Source organism: Lutjanus erythropterus, chromosome 13, assembly GCF_056507025.1.
Source record: "Lutjanus erythropterus isolate fLutEry1 chromosome 13, fLutEry1.hap2, whole genome shotgun sequence".
In the NCBI taxonomy this organism is placed as follows: domain Eukaryota; kingdom Metazoa; phylum Chordata; class Actinopteri; order Lutjaniformes; family Lutjanidae; genus Lutjanus; species Lutjanus erythropterus.
The window spans coordinates 26,811,521-26,836,583 of NC_139329.1; the positions used below are offsets into that span (position 1 = coordinate 26,811,521).

At 40.9% G+C, this 25,063-nt stretch overlaps 1 protein-coding gene across 1 annotated transcript in view; it reads left to right on the forward strand.

Moving 5' to 3' along the window:
* Positions 1-454: 454 nt before the first annotated feature.
* The window catches only part of slco3a1a (solute carrier organic anion transporter family member 3A1a), a 43,614-nt gene continuing 19,005 nt past the window's right edge, over positions 455-25,063 (forward strand). The window contains exons 1-2 of the mRNA XM_084734397.1: positions 455-1,147; positions 9,196-9,652. Coding sequence (XP_084590523.1) covers positions 989-1,147; positions 9,196-9,652 — 616 coding nt within the window. The 5' untranslated portion in view covers positions 455-988. The remainder of the gene's footprint in view (positions 1,148-9,195; positions 9,653-25,063) is intronic.

Here is a 25,063-nt window from a genome sequence, read left to right on the forward strand (position 1 = left end):
AACATTTATTACAGGCATCTTAATATAAAGTTTTACAAGAACTAGTAAACTCTGTAAATCCCAAAGGGATTTCATAAAAAATCCAAATCAGTTTACAATGATAGAATCCTTGTTTGAGAATGCTTGGCATTGTACTTCCCTTGTAAATAACTTGATTGATTAATCGGTTATCAAAACGGTTGCCAAATAATGTTCTCTTGATTGATTTATGGCTGTGTGGACTAGCCTCAGCTCGCTTCAGCTCAGAAATAATCCTTCTCGCAGCCCCGAGACTCCACAGACAATAATCCCCGTAGATTTATTGTGGCGAAATGATCAGAAAATGGCAGTAAATCACTTTAAACTCGCAGTGTAGCACCAAACACACACGCAGGCAACACACACCGCGTCCCACAGGACTACTGTAGTGATTTTTCAAGTCGGAGGCAAGTTGAGCAGACTTGCGAAGCTGCTGCACAGCGCCTCTAGGGCCGTGCATGTGCTTACAGAGGAGGAGAGTAGTACAGGGAGAGGAGAGGTGGGAGCGCAGAGGCACAGTGAGCAGTCATTGTGCGCGAAGGACCGTGACACTCCGGTTATAGCGGCAGGAGTTTGAAGACAAGAGGAAGAAGAAAAAGATCTTTGAAACCTGCTGCTGAAAAACCACAAACCTACGCGACGGAAAACATGCGCTGTGACAGAGAACTGCGCGCCAGTGGTTCACTTGTGCCTTTGCAAACACCTTCAGGGAGTTCACATGTTCCTGCGCGTCGACGGGGAGGCGATGTTTAGGACGCAGGCGAGCCGGCGGAGTTTGGATGTGTGTTTGGTAGCTTGTCAGATGTAAGAGGACACATTATTGAATTAGCGACAAGAGGAGCGCCGCGAATGTAGTCTTCGGGGAGGAAAGCGAAACACTGTACCAGCCAGTGTCTTCCTCCTGCGGTCATCCTTCTCTCCTGACTGTTTCGGTTTCTCGCAGTGCTGTGTGGGTAAAAGTACCGGGAGGATGCAGGTGAAGAAGCACCGGGACTCGGACCGGAGCGGCGGGAACATGCTGGAAGGAGACGGCCTGCGCAAAAACTCCTCATGCTTCTCAAATATCAAGATATTCTTGATATCGGAATGCGCCCTCATGTTGGCACAGGGCACCGTCGGAGCATACCTGGTGAGTGCAACACAGGACTCTGAGACCCGGCTGCTGCTGCTGCTGTGGGTCAGTCACACTTGTGTTATGCTCTGGGCTCTTTGCATGTGGTTGTTCGTGCTGCTCTTTGCACGCTTTAGACTAAATGACATGCAGAAGAGCAATGGCAAGACAGAGACACGTAAAGTAGAGCCTGCAGGACACATTTCATGCTGCTCAACTGTCTCCTGTTGTAGTTGTGTGACAGTGTCCTGCTGCTTTTATGCCATTATGTCTTAATTAATCTTTTAATGTATCAAAATTCAAGCTGAGCCAATTTTCCAACCAACTGTGCAGCAGCAACCAAAAGGTGACCTTAATGCACTGGTTAGTATTAACAACAATAATAGTCTTGTTATATTTAAAGAGGCAGTAACTGGCTGATTTTACCCAAAATGTCATTCAAGGTCAAGGACTTCCCTCCCATATCGTGTATTTCTTTTTCTTTTTTTTCTTTTTTTTTTTTTTTAAATCACCCTTTCACTTTTACTATGAGTCAGACTGATATCGGGGCTCAGCGATTGCGATTGCCCACTTGTCCGGGGCAAGTAAAATGCTGTGTCCGGCTAGTATATCTAGCAGCTCACTTGCCCTAAAAACACTGAAGTTATTAATTTACTTTAATCATCGATTCGTACAAAAATGCTGGGGTGAGCCTTTCAAATGGAGATGGAGATTTCCCACATTTCTTAGTCTATTATCATATTAAACTGAATGTCTTTGTTTTTTTGACTGAAAAAAAATGGGATGGACATTTTTCACAATTTACTGACATGTTATAAACATTGCAGCCTTAGCTTAGACATGACATTGAACTTTAGTTGGTGTTGTTATTTGATAACTGCTAATAAATAAATCTATTTGTATAGGGGCAAGTAAAATGGACTCTAACTAGAGCTGGGTATTGTTCCAGGATTTTTGGAACCTCATTTTAATCCCTTGTTTACAACCAATACATTGATTGATTAAAGTTATTATATAGTTATAAAGCCATTTATTTTATGTTGAGCTGAAAAGACTTGCAAATTGATTATTCATCTCAGTCCTTTTTCAAACCAAAAGGTCAAACATTCTTTGTCACTGATCTCTGATATGAAAAAAAAACATGGATTGACGATCAAAATAATCATTGTTTGGAGCCGTTTGTTCATTAAAAAACATGAAGTGCTCTTGAACTTTATTTCAGACAGAGTTGACCTTAAAGCTCTGGTAAGCATTTAAACATCTTACTGTCTTTAAAGAAGCAGTAATAGACTGTTTTTACTCAAAATATCCTCCAAGATTAAGGACCCCCTCCCACATCTCTTTTTTTTGTTTTAGTTTCACTTTTTCTATTATTCATACTGATAACCTCCGATCTCATTGTACAAATAAGGCTTTAAATATTTATTCCCTTCTTATCAAACCTCGAAATCTTATATTTGTATGCTGCAGTTGCCATGAAAACATCAAAACACAGAGAAATCAGATCTCATGCAGAGAATCTAATATAGCTTTTGTGGGACAAAGCTCCCAGAAGTGCCCCAAAATATTCCTCAAAGCGTCCCAGAGGAGCACCGCAGCCTCAGGCAACCACTGTGAACATTTAGTTTCGACATTAGCGATGTTTATTCTCCAAGAATCCCTCGCAATTAATAGACTAAACCCTCAGAATGCCTTGGCCATATTTGGAGTGGAACATCTTATCTTCTGTGTTAAGACAGTGGACCTGCTGAGCTTCAAGCATCCCGCAGCGACTAAGCACGGCGCTGCAGCTCAGAGGCCGTTATGGGAGGATATTCTTCCTCTTTTGCTGCCTATTTCCGATAAACCAGGTAGTACAGTTCTGCTTTTTGTGGGATGTTAGTTTTGGACACCTGTAACAGTTTGAACAATAAGCCCGGAGCTTCAGGTGAGGTTTGGAATCGTTTAAGCACACAAAGGTATCCGTTTGTCTGGCCTGTTTCTGTTTGTCAGCACAAACAAAGCTAATTTACATGGAGCTTAATTTACATGGGCAGGACATTAGGTACCTGGTTCGGTGACAATCTGGTGAACCGGCGTCGACCAACATGAGCTTACTCTACCTCTGATTGGATGATGGGACTTACAGTAAGAGTGTTTGCTGGCAGTGAGGGGACAAAACTCAACGTTCACAGACCTCTTGCTTTCTGTGAGCTGCTTACAGTACAAGACACTTAGCAGCAGCATGCTGAGCGTCCTGATTTAGCAGCCTGACTGCAAGTGAACGCACAGTCAACCTGCACAGGATATATAATGCCACAGAGGTTCAGATTTAAGTACGATATGAAGCACGAGTTCCCTGATTTAGTTTGGTTTTTCTCTCAGTTCTCAGATGGTCACTCTGCTGTATTCAGTTTTTGTTGAAGTGATAAGAGAACTGATGGTCCTCTTGATTAAAAAACTACGTCTGAAGGAAATAATTTCATGAGCAACAAATTCAGCAGTTGATGACTTGACCTAACAGACATTAGTGATACCTTTAATCATCGATTTATCTGACGGTTATTTTGATTCATCATTTTGTTCCTAAATATCATAAAAAGTTGTGAAAAAATGGCAATCGTGACGTCCCACTGCCCAAAGTCTTCAAACGCCTTTTTCGTACAAGCTGCAACGATTAATCAGTTATTATATTAATTGCCAACTATTTTGGTAATCGATTAATCGGTTTGAGTAATTTTTTTAAGGAAAAAAGTCAGAATTCTCAGATTCCAGCCTCTTAAATGCAAATATTTTCTAGTTTCTTTACTCCTGTCTGACAGTAAACTGAATCTTTTGAGGACGTCATCTTGAGCTTTTGGAAACACTGATCAACATTTTTCATTATTAGCTGACATTTTATAGGTGAACAACTACTCATCAATTTAATTGAGAAATAATAGACCGATTGATCGATTATGAAAATAATTGATAGTTGCAGCCCTACTTTTTTGTCTGACCAGAAGTGTAAAAAAAACTTGGTAGGCCTACCTGACCTACCTCAAACATTAGCTAGCTACAGCAGTTACATCCGATAGCTAATGTTAGCAACTAACTAACTACTAACCACGTGTCTGTAACTTAGTTGTTTTCAAAGAGAAAATAATAGACACAACTTGTTCCTACATAGGTCCGACCCTATTACCCAATAATAAACCTGTTTAGTCGCCTTTTGACAAGAGAAAACTCTAAAATGTACCAAAAGAAGCGATTTACATCGAAGCATCAGTGTTGCCTGACTCCCACCTTTCTGCAGTAACTGCATCAGTCTTGGATAGCAGGTGTTGATATTAAGCCCTTGGAAACTCTGTTTGTGACCTCTGTGTATGCAGCACCTGAGGGTCTAAGCTCCCTCGGTTATAGTAACACCTGCCTGATAAGAACCAAATCTGACACTTCAGAGACTGAGCTGCAAAGTGCAGCTAACACCTGAACCTGAACTTTGCTCGTCTCAGCTGAGCAGACCTGTCGAAGTGCAGTCACGCTAAATTAACTGAGTGTCAGAGGGAGGGAGAAGCCTAAATTAAATATCAGTATTAAATGATTTGTTCCAGTAACGCGCATGATTTTGTTCATATGTTACTTAGACATCTTAGTCATTTTATTCAATAATTTTTCTAACTACTCCAGGATATTTTATGTGGACAGCCAAATACCATATCAAACATTACATGTGAACAAAAAATTGATATGCAGTATATGAATTTTTTGTGACTTTCCAAATTGTTGTGATTTTAGGCTGCAATTACATGAATTTTTCCAGTCTGGAAATAATTTTTAGGGTTGCAAATCTTGTGCATTTTCCTTAACTGAAAATGTTGATAATTGATTAATCAGATATCAACAAGATTCAGAACACACATTATTTTTCTTTTTTTTCTTGTCATTTTCTTTTGGCAATCACTGTCATTTATATGTGATCAACTTCATATCGAAAATTTTTTTATAATGTTTAATTCTTAACGTTGAATAAAGTTAAACCATACACGTCCCTGATTCCACCACATGAATGCAGGATTGCTCATTAAATAGCACACAGATTTAGCCATTAAGGGATTAAATGATGTGAATTGCCCTTGAGAAAGAGATGAAAGTTTAAAAATGAAAGTTCAGAATTGGGTTATGAAAATCAACAATTAGGCAGTTTATTCAAAATCTACTATGTTGTATGTGAGGCACTTTTTTGCACAGATGTGCATGAACTTTTTTTTTTTTTACATTTGTAAAGTTTTCTCATGTGTTCCAAAAATAAGGTTAAACAGCATTTGCACATAGCTAATGCTGTAGATGTTGCTTCTTTTAGACACAAATAAAAAAGCTCTTTAAAATAGCTTATTCAGAGCAGTTAAAGTAACCTCTAGCTAACCTTTAGTCAACCATCAGTAGGTTACACCCCATAAAACTGAATGGAAATGTTTCTAAATAGCCGAGGTTTCAGTTATTAACAGCTGCTGTGCCTTCACAAATAGCACAATTTCAGCACTTTCACGTCAGTGCTAAACCTTTATGTGCTGAAGAGAGTGTCAGCATTGAGCTGCTTTTTGTCTGTCAGCCTGTGGAAGTTGGGATTCCTTGTGCTCAGACAAGACTCGTTCTTCTGTTCGGTGATGGGTCGTCACACAGCATGACGTGGTTTGTTTTGTTGCCATGCAACAGATTAAACATTTCCACAGTTTGAGAAAACGTGGCTGTGACCACTGACCAGAAGGCACTCGATTTTTCCTATATAATTTATTCCGGGTTTAATCCTCCTGGAAGGCTGCCTGTTTAAGAAGTGGACAAACATTTTTAAACTGGTTTAAGTTTAAAAGCTGAGAGCAGAAGCTGTCAGTCAGTCACTCCTCTCTGGATGGGATGTGACTGGATCGGATGACGGCTCCTCTGCTGTACCTTGTTGCTGCTGTCTGTGTGGAGCTGAAGCCACAGTGTCAGCAGGTTGTTGCCGTTTGGCGTTGTTTCTAAGAACCGGATGAGACAATGTTGTGATCACACCCTAGCTGGGCGGAGCCAGCCAGGCATAAACGCAGCCCATCCAGTGTGCTCGGGTTTGTGAGAAAGAGCCACCCAAGGGGCAGAGACGTCATGACTCATTCTGAAGTTTTCAACTTCACCAAACCACTCCGGCACGAACCGCTCCCAACAATCAACCTCCCCATGCTTTGATCCGTACTGAAGGAGTCACTGCAGTTGTGTTGTTCAGAGCAGCTGCAAGAGCGGCCTGCTGTCACTTCTGCTTCCTAAAAGTCACAACGGACAAACTTATTTTCAACTCTAATGACAAAGCACTGTTGTGGGTTTTTTAGACAACGACATCTTCTCACTCGCCTGTTATGCATTAAATCTTGTCTCAAATGAGAGTACAGGGAACAGAATAGAGTATTAAGAACATAGTAAAGGAAAGTTAAAGGTGTGATCAGGTGAAGAAATGCTTGGAAAGCATTTTTAGAAAGAGATCATAACAGGTGTCAGTAGAGGCTGAAGGTTGTGTATTTTTTTATGTTTCAGGACAGATTGTTGTATCATAGAACAAAGTTAATTAGCAAAAAGTCGTGTTTCCTGTTCTTTATTGATTCACCGCCAGATTTTGTATTCAGTGTATATGGCTGAAACATACTGGAGAAAACAGAAAGAAAGCAAATTATAAAACAAATCACATGTAAATGCATGAGAAAAGGGTACTTTTAAACAATCATCTCTATGTCAGCAAAACCAAGGACCATATCATTGATTTTAGAAAGAAGGCAACAATGACATGCAACCCTGTTTCCACTGGTGGAGCAGGCTTTTAGGTTCCTAGGAATCAACATCACATAGAAAGCTAAAAGCAAATTATTTTTCTGAAGGGAACTTAAGAAACAAAATTTCTTCTCAGCTTTTCTAGAGGAGTAATATGTTTTAAAATACACATGATGTAAAGAGCACTTAAGCACTGATCTATGCTATTCCTTATTCTGGCGAGATGGTAAACCGAACTGCAGGCACCAGATTTTCAGCGTGCCGGGCAGCATAGATTGGTCATTGTTCTCCAGACCTTTAACGATTGCTTGCCTAAGCTTGCGTGGCTGACCAGAGTCAGACCTTCTGTCTTCTTAGACTTTCCTGACACATTTGAATTAAGTTCTTGATTGGTGAAGAATCTTTTTTATGTCCAATAGAAAGCAACCCTGCTGCCATCTGGCAAGAGATACAGACGTAACCGCTGCCACACCACCAAACTACAGAGCATCTTCTTTCGTTAGGCTTTGAGAAAATAGTTTTCCTGCGAAGCATAAAGAGACACCAACTTTCAGTCTTTTGAAGTCTCAAAGGTCATTTCCTTTAACAAATTCAGGTACAAACCAGATCAACTGTGTACATTATACGTGCGTCGGCATAACTGAGCAGCTGTATAGAAAACACTTCCAGCAGCAAAACCACAAGTTGATTCATCTCGCAAATGAAGTCACTCTTTTTAAGAAGGGGATGTTTGTGTTGGCGGGGCGCTTTTTTTAGACCTCAGTCAAAACTCTTCAACAGAGCCACTTGGGAAATGGAAAATTGTGATGCCCTTTCAAGGACAGTTTGTGACAGATCTGAAAATAGCTTGATAACTTTAAATGTGACTGTGTGGTTCATACGACACAGAGAGACTGTTCCCACACATCACAAGCAAACACATCTGTGCCCCGCTTCGCAGCAGATTCATTATAAAGTCTCTGAAATATGATGAACTTAGTTTCTAACAAAGTTAATGCACTCACTGCCTGAAAATAAATATTGTCTCTCGCTGACAATTACAGTTAACAAACAAAAACCTGAACTGGACTAAACAACGGTTTTGCTGTGTTTGCTTCAGCTGGACGTTTCTGGTTGGCTCTTGTGTGGATGACAGCTGGTGAAAGAGAGAGAAGCTCGTGATGAGCTGTTCTCACTCAAGCCATGAGAGTAACGGCTGCAGCGCCCGGCTAATCAGAAACAGAGGCCTGTTTCCAGGGAGGAGCCAGAGTGCTGTGGAACTTCTGAACAGCTTGTTATTCAAGATATTCCGATGGAAAGGCACAGTGTAAAACAGCGTGACTGATGATGAAAACATGCATGATTTCCCAGAGAGCATGTCCAAAAGAATCAAATGTGAGCCTGATTTACACCTGGTTGTAGTATGTAATGTGTATCTGGATACATTATCTGGATAAAGTCATCTGATCCACGGGCCTTTGCATTTACACCTGGTGTCATCAAGTGTTCTCACTATCAACAAAATGTCCATATTGTGGACGTCTTAATATGCTAATCGGTAGGAGGAGGTATCAAAAATTATGATAGGATGAACTGATTAGATTTTGATGGTCGACGCTCGGGGCCACTGTGACTTTGCAAAACATATTTTTGGCCAAACTCCAATAATTCATGTGGTGACTATGATAGAATTTCACACAGGATAACACGATGAGGTGATGACATTTTATATCCAAAAGGTCAAAGGTCAGCTTCACTGGAACATCATAATGTTCAGCTCTATCAGTCCTCTGCACTCCTCTTTAAAAATAGCCTCTAAATGAAGACAGCGTGTTTCTCACTGGAAATCATTCACTGGAATAGTACATGTAAATATAATAATAACTTCAGTTTTCCCTAAAAATATATGTACCTTTAATATGAGTCCATCCATTATATGAGCCTGACAGGACACATGGATGTAAACTGCAACTTAAATAGTTGGTAGAGGCATACAGATGCAAAGCAGTAATTTTAGTTTCTTAAGAATGTGGACACACTTTACACCTGGCAAAGATCCGATCACGATGTGAACCTGACCACCTGTATGATGAACTGTCCACCTTTACCAGCACTAACATGTTTTTCCATGTGCAGGTAAATTCATCCAGTTACGTGAGGTGTAAATGGGATTATTAGAGTTAAAATGCTCATGATCCTGTGTAATGATAAATCATATGATGAATTTTCTCTTTCAGTTGGTGACATTTGGTGGCACAAACACAACCGTGTTGCTTCATTCAGCATCACTTTAATGACTCTACTTTGATTTTGTGTCCCTCTCTCGTTTTCAGGTGAGTGTGCTGACCACCCTGGAGCGGCGGTTCAACCTGCAAAGTGCTGACGTAGGAGTGATAGCCAGCAGCTTTGAGATAGGCAACCTGGCACTGATCCTGTTTGTCAGCTACTTTGGGGCCAAAGCACATCGACCGCGTCTGATCGGCTGCGGGGGCATCGTCATGGCGCTCGGCGCCCTCCTCTCAGCACTGCCTGAGTTTCTGACTAATCCGTATGAGATAGGGGAAATGTGGAGGACTGACGTGGGTCGGGACGTTTGCTCCAACACCAGCAGCAAGGAGGCCCAGCTGGTCGAGGAACGAGTCTGCGCCAACAAGATCAACACCAACATGATGTACCTGCTGCTGATCGGAGCCCAGGTCCTGCTGGGGATCGGAGCCACACCAGTGCAGCCCCTGGGGGTGTCCTATATTGATGATCACGTGAAGAAGAAAGACTCATCTCTCTATATAGGTGAGCCATATTGATAAAATGTTAAAAATCCAGATTGTGTCTACCGTGTTGGAAAAAGGTCTGTTATTCTTTGGGTGAATAAAATTACAGATTATTATCTTGCTTTAAATTAAAAATCCATTGGCTGCAGCAAACTGATTTCCCAAGGCTACTAAAACCTGTACAGCGGAAAGTCAACCAAGAGCATGTTTGTTCATCACCTTCAGGTGCAATATTTGCATAGTTTGAATCAACACAGTACATGTGTGTGCTCCTCTGCTGCACACTGTCCCCCTTTGTTCCCAACACAGGCCTGTTCACGTGAGTGCCAGGTGAGCACATCTCCGAGCGTTTTAATCTCCATTACAGCGGTTTCAGTGGCGATGAGGCCAGATTCGGGTTAAATGTCTCTGCTTCGCTCAATCCTCTCTCAAAGGCAAGATGCTGCTGATGTGGCTCTTCGCGGTTTAAAGGTGCATTCAAAGTGCTTTCCGTGCAAAGTTCTGAATACGCAGTGGCTGTTTAGGGATATGTATTTGCTGTGATGTGTATATTTTTCTATTTTGGTATACAGCTTTAGTACCTGGCTCATTAAGCCATGCAGGGATTTTCACTTCTGTAGCTTTTTCTGTGAACCTACGTTAGATGCTTTACAACCACCCACTGAGATATGTTACTGTGCTAATATTCTGCATATAGAAGACCAGCAGATGTAAGAGGAGGTTTGACATTTGGGGAAATGCACATATTTGCTTTCTTGCAGAGCGTTAAATGAGAAGATCAGTTAATACCAAACACTGGAAAGGGGAGAAACAGTTAGCCTGGCTCTGTCCAAAGGTACTGAAATCATCCACCAGCACATTTTATTTTAGTATTTACTTCATGTGTTTAATCCATGACAAAAGTGATGTGTAAAATCAATAATATGGCTTTTTATGGGGAGTTATGTGCTGGACTATTTCCTGGCCAGGAGCAATCTGTGTAATAACCTAAGCTAATCATCTGCTGCCTCCTTCTACATTATCATACAGTCATTTTTGCATCACATTCTTTTTAGTTTTACTGAAAAAAATCACAGTGACGTGACATTTGTTAGGGTCTGTGCCAAACAAACATGTTTTCTTACATCTGGAGAACAAAAATTGTAGGCCAGGTCATCTCTGCAGCTCTACAGTGTGTCATTATAACACTGCTTTGTCACCTCCTCCACCTCACTGAGGCAGCAGTTAGCTTAGCCTAGCAAGACTGGAAAAAGGGAGCCTGCCTGGCTCTGTTCATAGCTACGAAAATCATGCACCAGTGCATTTTATCTCATATATTTAGCCTGTACAAAAAACTAGGAGAAAAAACAACATTTTTTTTACTTCATGTGTTGTTATGTGCTGGACTGTTTCTTTGCCAGGAGTAGTCTGACTGATACCGATCTTCTCACTTAATTTTTGGCATGAAAACAAATAAGCATTTTTCTTAAAAGGTCATGCTGTTCCATTTAAGTTCAACACTCAGAGGCTAACATAAACCATTTGGCTTTAATTTTGTTGGTCATAAGAGCAGAGGAGGAGTTACCCTCAAAGCAGCACCACAAATCTATTTAATGGTATGTTTCCTTGTTGTGACGGGGACCTGCCTGTTTGTTGTCCAGACTGCCACATCAGCCTTTGATGGAGTAGATGAGATGTGTCTACATAGTGTTTGCTGTTTGTTATCAGCGTGGAGCAGAGACAATGAGTGCCTGAATGGAGGATGAGTTCAGGCTGGCACTCACCCTGTTCTGATGCATTCACACAGCAGCTTGCTGTGTGGCTGCCTTTTGTCACTCAAATACAGATGTGACCTGCTAACAAAGGCTGCAGTGTGCTCTGTAATCTCAAGCCTAAAGCTGATTTTCTTAATTGTTGTTTGTTCTGTTTATTTGTCCTGAACATGAGTGGGTTTTTTACAGAACGCACCCCGAGCTTTGTTTGAAACGATAAAGAGCCTGAAAAAGTACCACAAAAGGCTTTTGATGTTTTGGCATCATCATAGCGGCTTGTTCGCAGTTTGCGATGGGAAGTGGACTGCGAGTGATTGAAGTTTGGCAGGCGTATGGGTGGGGAGATTTGGTTCTGTCCTCCTCTGATAAGCTGCAAGGAGAGTTGGAGGAAAAACAAGCGGTGAGCAGCGAGGAACAATGTGGTATTGAGTCGCACTCAGCTGATCGTCCTAATCCTTCTGCTGCAGGCATGTCATGTGCCCCCAGCTGCATGAATGGAGTAGATTGTGTGAAATTCTCTGAGATTTCCTTTCACATACTGATAATGTATTTGGATTATTCATCAGTTTACGTCAACAGGTTCACATTGTTTCAGCAGAGCAGTAAGTTTTGTTTCAAAACATGTATTGCCAAAGTGTTGTGCGCAAATATTTGCTTATTTCCTGCAGGTTTTGCACAAGTTCTGTGGGCTTTCTGTCGTCATTTTTAATTCACTGTAAACACACCTGGGACTCACAAGACTATCTAATTCAAAATACAACCCCAATTCCACAAAAAACTGTGATGCTTTGTAAACCGTAATTAAAAGCAGAATGCAATTATTTGCAAACCCTGTTCGAACTATATTCAATTGAATACAATACAAAGACAACAACTGTCAGCTGAAGTCGTATATATTATGCAAGAATGGGAGAGAATTTCACTTCCAGAAATTCAACAATTCATGTCTTCAGTTCTCAAATGCTTACTGAGTGTTGTTAAAAGAGAAGGTGATGCATCATAGTAGTAAACATGCCTCTGTCCCAACTTTTTTCAATATGTGTGTATACTTACAAAGAAACAAAACATCAAATATCTTGTCTTTAATTTGCATTTGACTGAATATAGGTTGAAAGGATTTGCAAATCATTGCATTCAGTTTTTATTTACATTTTACACAGGGTCCCAACTTTTTTGGAATCAGGGTTGTAACATAAATGTTGCATAATATGAGATTTGCAAACCAGAAACCGTTAGCCAGAAACTTGACACGTTTCCCTTACAACAGCTCCAGACAGATGTGCCACATGAACACGTAAAGCTTCCTCTGCTAACTCTGCGCATCTCAGATCACAAGTGTGTAACTATGTGCTGTTTGACATGAACACACTTCCACAGCTTCAAGTGTTGAACCCTCTTCACACACTTCAGGGCAGACAGGATTTAAAGCAAAGTATTAATTTCACAGTAATTCTTTAATTCACTTTAATGATGTTATATCACGTAATTTTAAGTTCAGCACGAGGTGAAATCCTCTTGATTAGCCCTGATTCATGATACATGACTCCGAGTGTAACAGAAGCAGCTTTTTTTTTACATCCCCAGCTGTTGCCTGCCTGCCTGCCGCTGTTGTTAGTGCACATTTTCACCCAGTGATGTGTTACTGTTAAAATTAGAGGCTGAGCTAAATGGCCAGGTGAAAACTGTGTGCCTTCAATAGTGGCAAGCCCCGCCCTTTAACAGTGTGGCGGTGCAGGCAGAGCAGAGCCGAGAGGCCTGGAGAAGAGCCATAATTACAGAGTGAGGCAGGAATGCCAACCAGCCAGCCATGAGGTGGGTCTGAGTGGGACGGGACGCACATGCATACCACACAGGCCTGTGAAAAACAACTCCTCCAGAGGCTCCGACTGCCTGTTTTTACTGTGTGTACTACTGCAGACACGGCTTACTGCTGTTTAAACAGCTGTAAAACTCACTCAAGAAAAGTCTGCTGTAGCTCTTCGGAAAGCTTTTTGTCTCTGTCTGGTTCAGATATGTTCACTGTCATTGTTAAAAGTTTTGGGAGGGGGGCTGTACTCCTAAATGTTGCATGTTCTTAAAAGGAAGTACTTCAGAAGTACTGTTCTCAGGAAACTGGCTCGAACGCCATCAGCACCACCGTCAAACTTTAAAAGCAGAGTCAAATGTAAACACATGTATTTAATGGGATCTTGCTGTTTTGGTTTGTTTCCCGAGTCTAGACGTAGGCACTTGTCTCTGGCCAAAGGAAATAAATATGATTGGACAGATTGCGTCAACAGGATCTCTATTCCCACTGCTCTATGACCTTTCACTATCCACTGCTAATTCTGGCTCTTCCCACAGGACCCCTGACTGCATAAATATACTGTACAGGACACAGAGAGGGCTTTAGAGCTGATGTTGTGTTGTGACTCCACTCTGCTGACTCTCCAGGTTTCAGGCCTTTTTAACAGCCTGGATTTCTTCATGAAACTATAATGTACATGTATGTAGTGACAGAACATATATGGTGGAGAGTGAACGGATGACATTAATTAATTCATCAGTGTCATGCCTTTTCATGTAAAATCCCACAGATTTGGACGTTGCTTGTTGCATAATGAATATAATAAATGTATGATCAGATTCAAAAGTGCTGATGGAGAAGAGGTTTACAGTTTTCAGAAGCAGCTTCTTTTTCTGGAAAGAGTGGTACAGTCCTGCTGAAGTTGTCATAAAGAAGTCTGCATTGCATGTATTTTTTTTTCTGCTAAAGCATTCATACTTTATCACTTATGTAAATTACATGTCTGTGCTCGCTACAGTCATGCTAGCTGCTCTGTGAGACTGTATCTATGGCCTCTATGGGGCCTTAAGCAAAATGTCAACGTCAGCATGCTAACATAACTCACAATGACAAGACCAGCTTGCTCATTTTCAGCAGTTAATGCTTACCATTAGAAGCATTTGCCAATTAGCATTGACTACAACGTGCAGATACTGTTGAGATATTTTAAAAGGGTTGACCGACTGTGTAGTAATGCTGCATCATCACACAACACCGACTAAAGAAGAAGCTAATGAGGAAGAAGGTGAAGTTATCCTCCGCCTTACAGATTACATTTACAAATCAAGTTTTGGCAGTGCCTTCGCAACATGGGTTCCATTCTGGCACAGACTATTTGTTACTGAAGCTGCTGATTAACAATATTTTGCATAATATCACTGCAAGTATTCATTGTTTTTTTTTTCAGATGATGCTCATCTCTGCAATTTTTTATACTTCACAGTGTCATCCAGTGGGCTTGTTCTGGCCCGTGGGTCATACTTTGGACACCCCTGGTTTTGATCCTAAATGTTGTGGTTCTTATTCTTCAGCATCACTGCTAATGAAGCTTGTTTTTTACTTGTAAACCGTACAGTTTACTGTTTGTTACAGTTTACAGTTTGTTTACATTGTGTCTTGCTGGCTTAGCTATCAATCAAACAAGCCTAGAACAGACCACCCAGAGAGGCTTGAGGTCTGAAGGGGGATTTCTGATATTCCCAAAGACCTTTATTTCTCCATTTAAATACAGAATAAATATTAACAGTGAAAGGGATGCCTAATTGTGATTTCACTTGGCCTTTACAACTTCATACAACAAGGACAGACAGCAGTAACAGTTTGCAGCAGTGCAACAGCAGAGAATACGAAGTGCCTCTGAGTTTTATTGGCGAACACAAGCCTGTCAGAGCAACTGTAGCAGACATACCCCACACACACACACACACACACACACTCTCTCTCTCTCTCTCTCTCTCTCTCTCTCTCTCTCTCTCTCTCTCTCTCTCTCTCTCTCACTCTCTCACACAGCCAAACTACCAAACTAGGAATGACAGACTCGCTGTGGGGAAACACAAAGGTCCTTTTTTTCCGATGTGGCCTGAGACAAGATAACCGCCTCTACCTGGAGAGTGGAAGCATATAAAAATTTGCCTTTCACATCTCTGTATTTTTGCTGCCAACCCACTGGTTTGTATTTTATTTTCAGGCCTTAACTCTGTCTCTCACCACAGTCCCCGCATATTATTTCAAACGTCCGTATTTCAGCAATTTTCTAATGATACATTTCATCATTTTGTGTTTATTTCAGCTTTGCAGGGATAAATGTGGTTTCAGGTTTGTTAGGAAAAACCGGTTGCGGCAGTCGCGGTGACAAAGGTCTCAGAGGGATCCTCGAGAGACTTGTCAACATTCCTGCTAAAATGCTCTGACTCCAAACAGTTGCTGCAGTAGGGCGTTTATATAAGCTACTTAAACTCAGCGCATGTTAATGTCATCTTGAAGGATTAGATTCTAAATGGGTTTTTCCGTCCCTGCCATAAGCTGCGTGCTGAGTTTGCCTAGCAACACCAGTTTGTTTTATCTCAAGATGATAAATGGCGTTGTGGTGAACGTTTATCAGCCAGCCTCTGCTCCTCGGCATCACTGTAATGAACTGTTTGCGCCATGTGTGACAGGACGCTCAGCAGCCTGCTATGAGCTGAATGACCCAGAGACGTTCACTGTGCGTTAATGCTGCAGGCCGGACACGGTGGCCGCCCCCTGCCTTGGCCTGGTCCTAGAGAGGGCAATAAACATGAGATTAACTTGTGTCCAACTGGTCAACAACATGTTGCTGCTGCCTCAAAGCTAATCAGCAATTATCCCCAAACAGTCTTCAGCATCATGTAAATGAGTCAGAAGAAACTGAGCTAACAGAGGAAGCAGAGGGAGACGTGACACATAACAGTGCTCCCGTTTTGATAAATGGAAAGTCATTGTGATTGATTAGTGACTGCCACAAGTTACAGTTTCATTGAATTTGAGCAGAGATTTGAATCAGTTGTCCCTGCTTGAATCTAATAACGTCATCTTTCAGTCCTGCCTGCCCAACATGCAGAGCACATTCGTCCACTGTCAATAATTTTTGATTTTTCTGTAGTCGCTGTCTGGGATGATGAAAGCAGACTGAAGGTTGTTTGTTTACACGTGGTTTTCATATGAATCGGAAGGGGCGGGTGTGCGAAGCTATCTGATCGTGTTAAATGAGCCTCAGAAGGGTGTGGACTTGGCACGAAGTTGATTTTTTTCACTCCCAGATTTCTGCTGTGTGTCAGCCCGCATAGTAGTCTCATAAGGACTCGTCATCTGGACGCTCGTCTCAAGTGAATCACCTCCTCCAGTCAATCTGCTGTGGTTGTGGGATAGTATTGCAGTGACATGGTGATTATTATGCCAGTGTGTGTTTTGCTGTCTGTTGGATGTCTGGCTGCTTGGATCAGATGTAAACAGTCAAACTAAATCCCCCCCCCTTGTTTTTTTTGTTTTGTTTTTGACAGCATACACACAAAAAGAGGTAAGCAGCTGAACATATATGAGACAGTTTTGTATAGCGTACGCCTTTTTTCAGACCAAGTACATTTGGTCACTTGCTGATATCGAGTACCAATATGAGTACTTAATAATACCATTACAGTTCTTAAAGTGACTTTGAAAAACATGTTTTGTTTTCTCACTTTCTGAATCTAAATGTAACAACTGTTTCTCACTGCAAGCATTAGCAAACTCCTTGGACTCTGTGTTTCTGGTTCTTTAGTTGTTCTATCAAAATTTATGAGTACGAGTATGTGAGCACAATATCAGACCAGTACCCAATACTGGTATTGGTGCATCCCTAATACCGTATGTGGTTCCATGAAGCAAAGACATGGTTGATACTGTATTGTAGAAGTAGAAACATAGCTCTTACTTCTGAGTTAGGCTGGAACCTTTTCTAAGAGCAAAATCAAGATTTTACTTCCCCTTCTCCATACATATGTTGTTGTCTTGGCTTGACTTGGTTTGATCTGGCACGTCAGCCCAGCACAGCAAGGATTTGCATCTCCACTATGTTCTGCAGCATCTCCAATGGAGATAAAATGGCGGATAAAAACTTAATTTCTGATACACCTCTGACACACTTTTAAAAATGTCTTTCTGCCAGCTCTCCTGCTGCACATGCATGAGATGAGTCTCGCAACTTCTGCTTGGAGGCGGGTTGGATGCACTTCGGCTCCACTTCTTACATGGTCCATCTCTGGTGTGACGTGGCACAGCTCATGCATTATAGAAATGCAAATCAGTGTTGCATGGTTTGACTCACTGCAGCCAAAAGTGCCAATGGAAAAGCCCCATAATACTACAGACCATCCTAAAATACCCTGTGAAACTGGCCTCAGCTCTGCACACCTGGAGAGTTTGACCTGTTCCACTACTGAACTTTTCTGGCCTGATGAACCTTTCATCCCTCAGCTGGACCATGAGGGAGCTGAGAAAGTGTGAATTGGGAAGCCAGTAAATAGGTCAGACCTCTGTGGGAAGTGGATCAGTGTTGGATAAAAGATATGACGCCCTCAGGCCATCTCGCCCGACCCTGCAGAGCCATATGTTGAAGCCTCTTGCTATTGCCATGAGCAAGTCTTTTTTCCACCAGATCGCCATCTGCATCAGTGGCCACGAGGCTGAGCAGTGTGAAAAGGTGCTTCACGTGGCGTCTTGCTGCACTGTGTCTAGTATTTTGGCCTAAACGTGCTTATTGCACCTTTTTCCTCTCCATCATGAATCCCTGTGGCCTCAGTAAACCTCACCAGGCCACCATGCATGCAGCCTTCTCGAGGCAATCTGGGTCAGGCTCTGTCACTGCTGATTAAAAAGGGGATTTTTTTTTTGTCATCCACTGGGGGAGGAGCGTGGGGATAAGAGGTGGGAGGAGACGGATCATAAACACAGCAGCATCAGCAAGCCGTTGCCACAGAAACGGACAGTTGTTTGGCTGTGTGTGTGTTTTGTTTTTGTTTTTTTCACTATTGGATTGAGATGCTCAGTCCTTCCTCTGCTCCTGCTGTAGAGGATGCAGCTGTCACTCCGCTCTGCCCAATCTTCAAACCACACCGAGTTTAACAACCAAACCAAACCGAGATGCAGATGGCTGGCCTCATGTTTCATTCTGACGAAATTGGGTTTTTTTTTTTAATTCCGGAAAAAAGAGCAGTTAAGGGTAATAGCAAGTCCTGACCTTGGACAAGGACTTTGCTCAGGAGATACAAATTCACGCTGCACTCGTGGCTTTACCACAAATCCCAAGCCTCATTGATTGAGTGGTGTGTAAGTGGTTGCTCTCTGGGCTCCTAGGATTACTCAGAAGCATGTTCAGCACTTAATCCCCATATCACTGATGGCGGAGGGTGAAGGATAACAGTGCCTAATTAAATGGACTCTGATCAATAGGGTGGGCAGTAATTATAATTAACTGTTTGATTCAGTCAACCTTTATTCGCTCAGTGCGTAAACAGAGGTGAGTCTTATTTCTTTCTGACATCACTCTCCAACCATGTTCTGCTCTACCTGATGAATGGGTTATTTTCCCATCACAATGCACTGTATGTAGAAACCTCAAGTTATAAATCAGACTGTTAAAAAAATGATAGATGTAGGGCTTGGTTATAATGCAATAATATTATTTATGAAGTTTTAGTGGGATCATATGTGATTGTGTCACATATTAGTGTCCTCCAAAGATCCAGATATGTGATTTCTTTTTTTTTTTTTTTTTTTTTCATTTTTTAAGAATTAAGACTGATCTACTGTTGGTCATTTAGGATCTGGTTCCACACCAGGATTCTCTGAGTCCAACAAATCTCTTCTTTGAATCTTTAAACAACTGTCATTATTTTTTATTCCCAAAGATCAATATACAAAAGCTTCATATAGCAGGTGTCTCACTTTCAGCTTCATCTGTTGAAATTACAAAGTCTTGGCTGATGATTGTGCTCTGTCCAAGATCTTTTGTCAGACAAAAGCACCGCCCTACACACTTTTTAGAAATTTATGCATATCATCAAAATAATTTAAGCTGCCCTCAAAACAGGTGTGAAAAAGTAAGGTTACTCTGTGGCCACCAAATAATCTATGTAGGTGGCCACCAAGTTTTGTCTCCAAACTGTGAGCCTTCACAGTCTGAAACAAACAAAACAACAGTGAAAATTTAGGAGTGAATGGAAGCAGGGGTTAAAGTTGCTTGAATATTCGTATCTAAGGACAGACTGCTGCGGTGTGTGTTTCCTCAACTAGCTGAGAAGTCCAGCATGTTTTTCACCAGAAACCACGCCTTCAGGAAACACCAGGCCATGGGAAAAGTAGTTACGACTCTTTAATTCCCGCAGGACTGTGCGATATGATGATATATGTCAATAGAAAAATGCCTATTGTTAACATATTATGCTCCATTGTTTAATTCACTGTGTCAGGAATCAATCTTTATGGCATTTGGACGATGCTTTGCATTCTTCTGCACATCCCAGATGCAGGCAGGAAATTTGCACGAATGCAACACAAACAAACATGGAGGGGAGTGACCGTGACTCAGAAATTCTGGGTAATTGTGAAAAGGACAATGTCTCCAATCAGTCAGGACAAAATGAGGAGCTTATACCTAAAACAGGGCCTACACCAGCTGCATGCATGTGGTTTGGGTGTGAAAAGTCTGACACGGACCAGAAACTAGAGTTGAAAAGTGTTTTCTATTTCCCTTACATTTTATACATTCATATTTTATATTTTGCTGGATACTTAATTGAACATTTGCACAAAAGTTCTAAATGGAAATAGAAAAATAATCAAATATGAGTAAGTGCATTCTATTAGTTGAGTGTATAATTCAACATTTAATTAGAAATAGACTTTTCCATTTTTTTCATTTTTTATAATCCTTTCACTGAAGTGACAGAAAATGTGTTATGTTGTGATTAGTCTCGCATAGCCAGACCTCTCTCCACAGCACTCAGCGCTGAAGAAAGGTCTGAATCTGCACATGCAGGCTGCTATAGGGGGAAAATATGCCCTGCTTTGTTTGTATTTCTTTAAACCGATCACAACAACAGTACAACAACACAACAGTGCATAACCTTCGCTTCTCAGTCAACTTTTTTCCTTCTCAAAACACCTCCCACATCTGGCCTTCCCCATCCTTTCTCCTCTTCCTCAGGATGCAGCACCCTTGGTGCATCGTTGTAATTGCTGATAGACTCTGTTGTACAATTGCCTGTGTATTGCGTGCCTGCTTCTCACATGTTCTTTGAGAAAGGCGGAAACGGGCTGTTTGGCATCTCTGTTCTGATAATTAGGCCATGCCACCTGCTGAAGAAGCTGTTACCAGCTGCTGTCAGAGAGTCTCAAACCTCTCCGTGCTTCTCGTCTTCAATAGAGCAGCTGCGGCTCTCCAGCGGAGAGACGTACACGCTCTGGTCTTGTGCCCTTTCTCCTCCATGCCTTCATCCTACCACCTGACTGCCCAACAATGGAGACTGTGGGCAGCGCCGTCCTGGCTCCAGGAAAACATCTGAAGCAGGATTACAAACAGATCACTGTAGCGTGGCAGAACGACAAGGCTTTGCTCTGTTACATTAACTCCTACTCACCGTCTATCCGTCGTTCTCTCCCTCTGTCTCCCTCTGTCTCCCTCCTCTGCTGACCCGGTGCTCACAGAGCTGGCAGTCTGGCCGAGTCCTCTGTGCTTTCAGAATCACATCAGTGCCCTGTTTGAAAACATGCCCGGGCTGTTTATGTAATCTTATGGCACAGAAATCATTATTATTATTGTAACAGCAGTGGAGGCTTGCATTACTGTAATATTTGGAAATCTTGCACAGAAAGGCCTGGCAGCGCTGATTCACAGGAACAGTGAATTAAAATCATTATAATGACATCATGTCTGGCTCTGAGCGAGGAGGATCATTACATTAATTAGCCGTGTGGATTTAAATCCGTAGGTCATGATACAAAAACAAGTGGACTTCAGTTAGAGCTAACTAATACTGATGCCATTTAGGTTAATGAGGGCTTTTACTGCTTCCTGGAATAGTTTGAGAGTGATGACACAAGGTTAATTGGGCTCAAAGATTAAGTTACTGTATGTCAGGTCAAGGTAGCCTAATACCTCTGACCCGCGAGGTGGAAGAAGGACCTGATTACACAACACAAATACACACAAGGAAATATGTTGAGAGTTTATTTGATTAGTAAAGAAGCAAGGATGCACCAACTTTTACAACAGTTTATTCAGCGAAATATATATTAATATATTTTTACCACTAAAAAATATACGTTCACAATGTTAGGGTCCTTTTAGGATCCTTTCCTTAAGCGACACAACAGGATTAAGAATAGCTGCTGTACATCAGACTCATCTTCTTGAAAAGGACTCTTCTTCAAGCTTGTATTCCCAAAGGCTGTCCCAGATACCATTTTGAAGCTTCAATGACATTTACCCGTGAATATCTGAAGCTTCGCCGGGAGGTGGGCGGAGCAAACACAGTCATACTTTCCTCAAGCAAATTTACTTATATACTTTGCTATTGTTGTAATTATGGGTCAAATGATGAGACGAAGACATGAAGGGACATGTGTGTTTCTGCATGTGGGAACAGCGATGTTCTGTCACAAGGATGCTTTTCTGTGCGTCGTGCGTGCATACACCTGTTTTTTACGACTAATTAAATGCCACAGAGAGCTACGAAAGAACGAATCACTTTGATCACCCACGTTTGACATAGTTGTACAGTAATTGACACACACATTGAGCCAAAGATCTCACAGAAAAAGTATTAGAGGCTCAAATGTAAACCCACACAGGTGATTTGAATTATTTTAGCCCTTTTCACAGCAGCCATTTGATTTGTCACAGTTGGAAAAGCACAGGTGTCACTAATAACTTGAATAATGCCTCTGTTCTGTTATATTGTGCGTGCTGACAGCATGAGAGCCAGCAGGCTCTGGAACTGAAACAGCTGAATGGAACTATTTTATCACTCACACCTTTTCCTGCTGTGACATGTCAAAATGAAAATTGCCTACCGTATTAGACCTGTTTTCAGGGTGATGTGGGCGTGTGCTGACTCTGATGGATTGACATCTCTGTGACTCCCCTGTCAGCTTTATCGCACCTTTTTAGGTTGAGACAGATGACGCATTTATCTTCCTTACCAGCACATGTGAGTGCGGTAACACCTCATAATTCGAGCATAATATAGTTCTGCAATAATCCCAAATAACTGAAAACACCTGTGTGAGTGTGCGTCTTGAAATTCCTTTTCACTGAGATTGTTTGACCCAAAACAGGGTTTAAATAAGGAGTTTCTGAAGAAGCTCATCTGAAGGAGCTTTTTAGTGCTTCCATGCTGGCGACAGCTGTGGACGCAGGCATTATGTTTTTGAGTTGTCCGTACGTCAGTCCCATTCTTTTTTTTTTATTTACACAATCAGAAGGTTACATCCCTTAAAGTGTGTAGTCCATTTTTCCAAGTATTTCATATCATTGCGATTGCAGAAAAGATTAGTTTCTCCAAACCATCTATTTCACTGAAAATTGCAATCCACTTGTCCTTTGGTTGTGAGTTTGCCTGCAGCCACTTCCATGTGATAGCTCTCTTGCTTGCAAACAAATGAACTTTACAAATATATTCATCCTGGACCATGAATTTGGGAGTTTGGATTTGGTCAGGTATAATGTGACAAAAGAGCAATCAGCTTCTCTTCTAAAAATGATCCTCAATCTCTTGCCGATATGAATGTATTAGAGGGAAGCCGCAAATTATATGAAAATGGTCTGCCGTCGACTGAACACACTACCACCGACATTCATGCTGTTGCTCAGAACTCTGCTGTATAAATTTCAAATTTGGAGTCACAAAATATTGTATTAGATTGTTCCAAAAGAATTTGCAGCGGGATATTGAGTTCTCCACTGTCTGTTTGACCTGGACAGTTGAATACTTATCAGGGTTTTTTATAATCTATTAGTACTTTAGTAGTTTGAACTCTTTTTTCCAACATTGTATGCAGCTAAATATTAGTTGAAAGACTCCATCAGTCCATCATTGGTATTGATCAACACCTTTGACATACCCAAACAGATATTTAAGGCAAATTTTATCTCACACGCACAGTTAAAAACACTTCCTGTGGTAAGAAGTGTTGAACTCTTGATAAGGAAGGTCAGTTGAGGGACTTTGAGGTCAGACAGGGGAGGCAGGAGCACCTCCATATATTTGTCATATCCGTTTTTAGTGTTTAGACTAAATGCAATAGATGCTTTTTAAACAGTCATTCCCGTTTTTTTAATTTCCCTCATGTCCGTTTGTTGACTTTACCTTTTCTGTGCTTTCTTTATCAGTATCTAAGTGTTCCCATCCAATATTTATCTGTAAGGAGACCCACAGAGGATATGAACACTCACAGATACAGTTTGCTCTTTTTCCAAAGTTTAATATGATGGCTTCACTCTGTCTTATATAAGGGCCGGATGTTGATTTTTTTTTTTCTCTTAAGATTAAAAAGAGCATTTATTTCCATGACAGGGCTTGACTGTTCCAGCTCTGCCTGCCGTGTATCTCACTCGATAAAACCTTCTTTTTTTTTCCTTCTCCCATCCTGCTGCAGTGTGTTTTACTTAAGTGATTTTTCTCTGTATTGTCATCCAAAGAGTCATGGGATGTGGCAGCTCGGTTGTCGCAGCCCCTGAATTATAAAACAGGACAGAGATCTGTTGGGCACAGCACATCTTCAGTCAGCATTCACTTTTTTCTTTTTACCTCTGATGTAACACAGTGGGCATGAAACAATGTTATATAAACAATATAATTAAACAATGGAAAAAATAAGTATGGATGCAACTAATGATTGTTTCCAAGATCCAAAGTAACATTTTTAAATGACTTGTCTGACCAACTGTTTAACCCCAAAGATATTAAATTTAATGTTATATATCATTTTACTTTTATTTATATAAACAAGACGAGAAATCAGTGAATCGCCAGATTTAACGAGCTGGAACCAGATAATGTTTGAGATTTTTGATTAATCATTTAAGCTGTAACAAAAGTCAGTTTTATGTATTTTAATGTACCACAAAAATGAATAAATATGTATTTATTAGGGATGTAACAATATATCAAATATTGTAATGTCACAATTAAAAAATAAATCGATACAATACCAGACTGTTACAATATCTATTGTAATATTGTTTTTGTTTTGCAGTTGCACATACATAATTCAAACAAAAAGACAATTCATCCACATGCACATTTTTAGCACGTGCTTTGGTCATAGCTTTCTCTTCTTTTTTTAAAGAAGTAAAGCAGAAGCACTTCAAGTTTAAAGGAAAAAATAATTTCAACAAAAAAATCTGCATACAATTATTATCTAACAAATTTCAAGTCGTCATTTTGCTTTTTTTTTTATATCAGGATAATATATCTTGGACTATTTTTGGTGGTATTGCCTTGAGTTGTTGGTATCTTGCATCCACAGTTTTCGTCTGTTTTTTAATTCATAAAGGTTCAGAAAATATATAATATTTTTCAGAAGATAAAATGTTCCCACCATTTATTGGAGGATTTGTCTGAGCTTTTTGTGAACGCACTAAAAAGATTTCCAGGATGTCAAATACAGATGTTTTGGGCTGGTAATAAGCAAAATAATGAGAAAATAAGGAAAGGCAAGCACAGCCACCACCACACACAGCGTTCTAATCTGTGTGATAAACGAAATGAAATACTGATAGTAAATGAAATATTTGTGCTTTAACTGTAAATGTTACTTCAAGTGACATTTCCCAAATATTTACACTCATAACAAG